The sequence below is a fragment of the Notolepis coatsorum genome (assembly GCF_963971535.1).
Source record: "Notolepis coatsorum genome assembly, chromosome: 17".
In the NCBI taxonomy this organism is placed as follows: Eukaryota; Metazoa; Chordata; class Actinopteri; order Aulopiformes; family Paralepididae; genus Notolepis; species Notolepis coatsorum.
The window spans coordinates 27745069-27750664 of record NC_140181.1 but is presented as its reverse complement, the minus strand read 5'-3'; the positions used below and the strand labels follow the sequence as shown (position 1 = coordinate 27750664).

Sequence of the window (5596 nt, the reverse complement as noted above, 5' to 3'; positions counted from 1 at the left end):
TTCAACTAAACCCTGGTGTCAATTCCCAACATTTGTCCTTCCACAAGCACACAGTACTGTAATTGATAATGTCTCCATCCATCCTGAGTCTTTTGTATTGTCTCTCATAGTCTCTCATAGAGGCAAAGAGATGACCTATGACATTTAGAGGGATAATGTTTCATGGCTGGTAGACATAGTTGATTAGCCTCCCTCCACCCTCCCTGGCTGGTAGACATAGTTGATTAGCCTCCCTCCACCCTCCCTGGCTGGTAGACATAGTTGATTAGCCTCCCTCCACCCTCCCTGGCTGGTAGACATAGTTGATTAGCCTCCCTCCACCCTCCCTGGCTGGTAGACATAGTTGATTAGCCTCCCTCCACCCTCCCTGGCTGGTAGACATAGTTGATTAGCCTCCCTCCACCCTCCCTGGCTGGTAGACATAGTTGATTAGCCTCCCTCCACCCTCCCTGGCTGGTAGACATAGTTGATTAGCCTCCCTCCACCCTCCCTGGCTGGTAGACATAGTTGATTAGCCTCCCTCCACCCTCCCTGGCTGGTAGACATAGTTGATTAGCCTCCCTCCACCCTCCCTGGCTGGTAGACATAGTTGATTAGCCTCCCTCCACCCTCCCTGGCTGGTAGACATAGTTGATTAGCCTCCCTTCATCCTCTGTGGTGAATTTCTCCAAGGCATCAATGTTTTAGGAGGAGCGCTTTAAAAGTAATACTGTCATTATCCAGGACTTCTGACCAGCAGACATACGTCGACGCCCTCCAGCTTTAAGCGCATTAGTCACGGTGAATCTCACAAAGTCACAGATGTTTCAGGAGGAAAGTGAGAAGAGAAGTCTTGTGTACCCAGAGCTGGTGCCTCAGAAACCACACGTACCATCACTGGCCAGGGGTTGAATATGGCATCTCTCATCCGTCTCCCGCACAGCCCCGCTGCTCTCTCAGTAGTGTAAAAATATACTATGGGGGAGTGGATGGCCCATTCAGCTTTTAAAAGGGCATTTTTTTATGAAAAAGGTTTTCGAGATATCCTTAGTTCAGCAGATTAGGAGGCACGTGCGTGTGCTGTACCTGTTACGTCATGTGTTCGAATCCTCTCTCCTGCTCTTTTTTGCATGTCGTCATCCTACACACTCCTGTTTCCCCTTCACTCTAAACCGTCTAATACAACAGAAATCCCTTAAAAATGATCCCTCAAAAATAGGATAAAACGAACCCGTCACCCATAGGGACTAGTGACTGGCAGACATTGTAGACCAGGCTCCCTCCATTCTCCACACGGAGAAGGCATAACTCAGCCTCTCGTGGGCCAAGTAGTTACACCCAGCCATTTTGGTGTCCATCTCGTCGCTCTGCAGAACCTGGTACAGGAAGTCGATGTAGCGCGACGCCAGCTTCAGGATCTGAATCTTGCTCAGTTTGTCCGAGGGCAGCGTGGGGATGATCTTGCGCAGCGAGCCGAAGGCGTCGTTGAGGGACTGCGTGCGCTGGCGTTCACGGACGTTGGCGATGACCCGCTGGGCGTGAGGGTCCTCCAGGGTAGGGTCGCCCGAGCCGGGGCCAGAGAGGGGCGAGAGGGACGGGTCTGAGGAGGGCGGCCGGTGCTGGGGGCTTTTCTTCGGCCTCTTGGGTCCCGTGGACACCGGGAGGTGGGTGTCTTCTCCTGGTTTGGCCTGGTGGGCGGAATCGGAAAGAGAATCACTTTATTTGACGAGTAAAAAACATGTACAGGAATCTGTCTCTCTGTGATATTGTTGTACAACAGCCCTGGGATAAATATTCATTTAAAATACTTTTTATGCATTGTTTTAGAATTGGGTGGGGTTTAGTGCATATGAGTGCCAGAAAATGTTGCCATTATAGGAAAGTATTTGAAAGTACATTTTGAATACTTTTCTGTGATTGACCATTGACGGTAGACTACTATTTGTAATTTTGGGGCCTTTTTACTGGGAATGTGTTGATTACAAGAGCCAAGTAAACACAGAATAACACAAACAACAACTATTGTGTAACAGAACAAATTCATTTCAATTAACTTCTCATTTCATTTTCATGGTCACGCCCTTTATTTGTTACAGGGATTGTTGGTTTCAAATCGTGAGACCACTTGATTATCTATAAGCATGTCTTAAAAGTTTCAAACATTTTATGTGGTGGTGGTGGTGGTGGTGGTGGTGGTGGTGGGGCATCGCTACCGGCCTCAAAAACACATCAGTCACATCCCCTATTTGCAACTACTATTTGACCCAGGTACAGTATGTTACAACTACTATTTGACCCAGGTCTGTTACAACTACTATTTGACCCAGGTCTGTTATAACTACTATTTAACCCAGGTCTGTTACAACTACTATTTAACCCAGGTCTGTTATAACTACTATTTAACCCAGGTCTGTTACAACTACTATTTAACCCAGGTCTGTTACAACTACTATTTAACTCAGGTCTGTTACAACTACTATTTGACCCAGGTACAGTATGTTACAACTACTATTTGACCCAGGTCTGTTATAACTACTATTTAACCCAGGTCTGTTACAACTACTATTTAACGCAGGTCTGTTACAACTTCTATTTGACCCAGGTCGGTTTAAACTATTTGACCCAGGTCTGTTACAACTACTATTTAACGCAGGTCTGTTACAACTACTATTTGACCCAGGTCTGTTACAGAGACACGTCAACAACTTACAGCATCCTCTGTTGACATGGAGGCAGTGAAGTTGGCGATACCATTGCCCTTCACCCGCGTGTCCGTCAGGCGCTTGCGCCCGGTAACCCCCGGTGTCGCTATGACGACGGGGCAGGTGTTGGAGGGCAGTCTCTCTGTCTCCTCCTCGCTGGAGGCCATCCTCACCTCAGGGTCATCGCTGGACAGCTCCTCCTCCCTCATGGCTGGCCTCGTCTCTCCCTCCTGTCAGGAGACAATAGTTCAACATCCCAGCTATAATCACACATCTTTTACTCAGTTTTTGTTTCTATACCCTGAGCCATGGTCAACTTGTCTTCTTGTCTTCTGTCTGTCTCTATGCCTGGGCTCCTCTCTTGTTCCTCTCTCTCTCTCTCTAACGTTACCTCTCTGTCCTGTACTTCACAGTTGAATCCTTAACCTGTTAAGCTATTCTTTTTCCTCTTCTATCTCACTCTACCATGGGATCCTGTCTCTGTCCCACCTGTCTTCCTCTGTGTATCACTGTCCTGCACGAGTCTCTCATTCCTTCCTCTCCTACAGTATCTCTCAGCCGTTCCCTCTCTCATTCCTTCCTCTCCTACACTATCTCTCAGCCGTTCCCTCTCTCATTACTTCCTCTCCTACACTATCTCTCTGCCGTTCCCTCTCTCATTCCTTCCTCTCCTACAGTATCTCTCAGCCGTTCCCTCTCTCATTCCTTCCTCTCCTACAGTATCTCTCTACCGCTCCCTCTCTCATTCCTTCCTCTCCTACAGTATCTCTCAGCCGTTCCCTCTCTCATTCCTTCCTCTCCTACAGTATCTCTCAGCCGTTCCCTCTCTCATTCCTTCCTCTCCTACAGTATCTCTCAGCCGTTCCCTCTCTCATTCCTTCCTCTCCTACAGTATCTCTCAGCCGTTCCCTCTCTCATTCCTTCCTCTCCTACAGTATCTCTCTACCGTTCCCTCTCTCATTCCTTCCTCTCCTACAGTATCTCTCAGCCGTTCCCTCTCTCATTCCTTCCTCTCCTACAGTATCTCTCAGCCGTTCCCTCTCTCATTCCTTCCTCTCCTACAGTATCTCTCAACCGTTCCCTCTCTCATTCCTTCCTCTCCTACACTATCTCTCTGCCGTTCCCTCTCTCATTCCTTCCTCTCCTACAGTATCTCTCTACCGTTCCCTCTCTCATTCCTTCCTCTCCTACAGTATCTCTCTACCGTTCCCTCTCTCATTCCTTCCTCTCCTACAGTATCTCTCTACCGTTCCCTCTCTCATTCCTTCCTCTCCTACAGTATCTCTCAGCCGTTCCCTCTCTCATTCCTTCCTCTCCTACAGTATCTCTCAACCGTTCCCTCTCTCATTCCTTCCTCTTCTACAGTATCTCTCAGCTGTTCCCTCTCTCATTCCTTTCTGTTAAATATATAGTCTATAGTGCAGCAGTGTTTTCAGGGGACTCACATTTTCAGAAGAAATGTTCCTTCGACCCAAAACTGATTAGTCTAATAGGACAAAATATATCCAGATTTGAGCTACAGTGATTTATTCAACATGTCTATTTTTCAATGGGCTTGAGAGGGGTCCGATTTATGATACAACTAGTCTATAATTTGGGGGCCAATTGTAATCTTCTCCGAGACCTAGCTGTGGGCCCCGACCCACATATTAAAAACACTGGTTTAGTGGCAGGGTAGGAGATGGCTAAACTGTGATCCATATAGTTGTAGAGTAATTATAATATTAAATCAAGCACAATTACTATATAATATAGTCATCCAGTATAAGCCTATAGTTATTAGTCTATTAGGTGGGTATATACTGGCCCCCGCCAGCCATCCAATATAAATGTAAAGTAATAAGGTTGACTTAGGTTGAAGGTGGGTTTACTCTGCACATCCTCAACCTCGTTACTAGTTCAATCTTCGTCACACATCCTCTTCCTCACTGTACCTGTGATATGACTCCCCTTTGTTTTCCGTACGTCTGCGTCCGCTGTCTGTTCTTCTCCTCTGTTTGCTTCTCCTACTCTTCCTCTGTTTTGTCGTCTGCTGCCCGGGCCCTGTGTGGGGCTACGCCTCCTGAAGTCTCCTCTTACTCTACTCCGTCTGGAGCCCAGACGGACCAGGGAGCAACAACGGCACCGACAACGGCTCTCTGCTCAACTCTCAGTGTGGGACATCCATTGGGCTTCCTCATCCACGTACCTCATTAATCCTTCAGTAATCAATAATGGACCAATAATCTCAACGTCTGACTCAGTCCCTGACCACAGTAGTGTGTGAGAGTCCCTTCTTCTGAGCTGCATATGAAACAGCAGCCGACCTGCATCTGCCTTCTTTAAAGGAGAAAAGAGGATAAAACTTAAAGGTTCCCGCCCATCTGCTTGCGATTGGACCGGAGAGGTTCTGAGGCTCTGCCGAGGCCAAAGACAACAGGAAGGAACATGTGTCTGGCGATTGGTCAGATCAAAGGAGCGAGGCGGAGACAAAGACGGAACGGCTGAGCCAATCAGATCGTATTTTCCTGATGTTTGTTTTTGTCGTAGAGGTTGTTTAAGTTTATAGGTTCCAGATTTCTTCCAAAACAAGTTGCTACCACCCCACCCCCACCTTAGCTCACCCCCCCCCCCCTCTCTCTCTCTCTCTTCTCCTCCTCCTGCTCCTCTTCTTCTCTCTTCTTCTCTCCTTTCCTTCTCAGCGAGTCGACGCTGTCACTGAATCCTCTGGAAAGTGGTTGAGAAGAAGTTAAAAGAAGGAGAGAAGTTTCAAGTATGTCGTCGTTTTCCTGTTTCAAACACAACGTTCTCCTCAATCTGGCTGCTACATGCTGCTCAAGGCTGCTTTGGTTAGACCTTCTGTGCGTTATTTTAGCCAGATCAGTGGTTCTCAATGCGGGGTCCAGATTGACAGGGGGTCCCCAGGGAAATGGTTT

The 5596-nt window shown here is 47.7% G+C and overlaps 1 protein-coding gene across 1 annotated transcript; it reads right to left on the bottom strand.

Annotated features, from left to right (window-relative positions):
• Nucleotides 1-629: 629 nt before the first annotated feature.
• LOC311244612 (uncharacterized protein) lies at nt 630-4918 on the bottom strand. The gene is made up of 3 exons (XM_084334214.1): nt 4616-4918; nt 2690-2911; nt 630-1667 (listed from the first exon to the last, which is right to left on the bottom strand). Exons 2-3 carry the CDS (start codon nt 2888-2890, stop codon nt 1227-1229), a joined length of 642 nt encoding a protein of 213 aa, XP_084190340.1. The 5' UTR covers nt 2891-2911; nt 4616-4918; the 3' UTR covers nt 630-1226.
• Nucleotides 4919-5596: the final 678 nt, after the last annotated feature.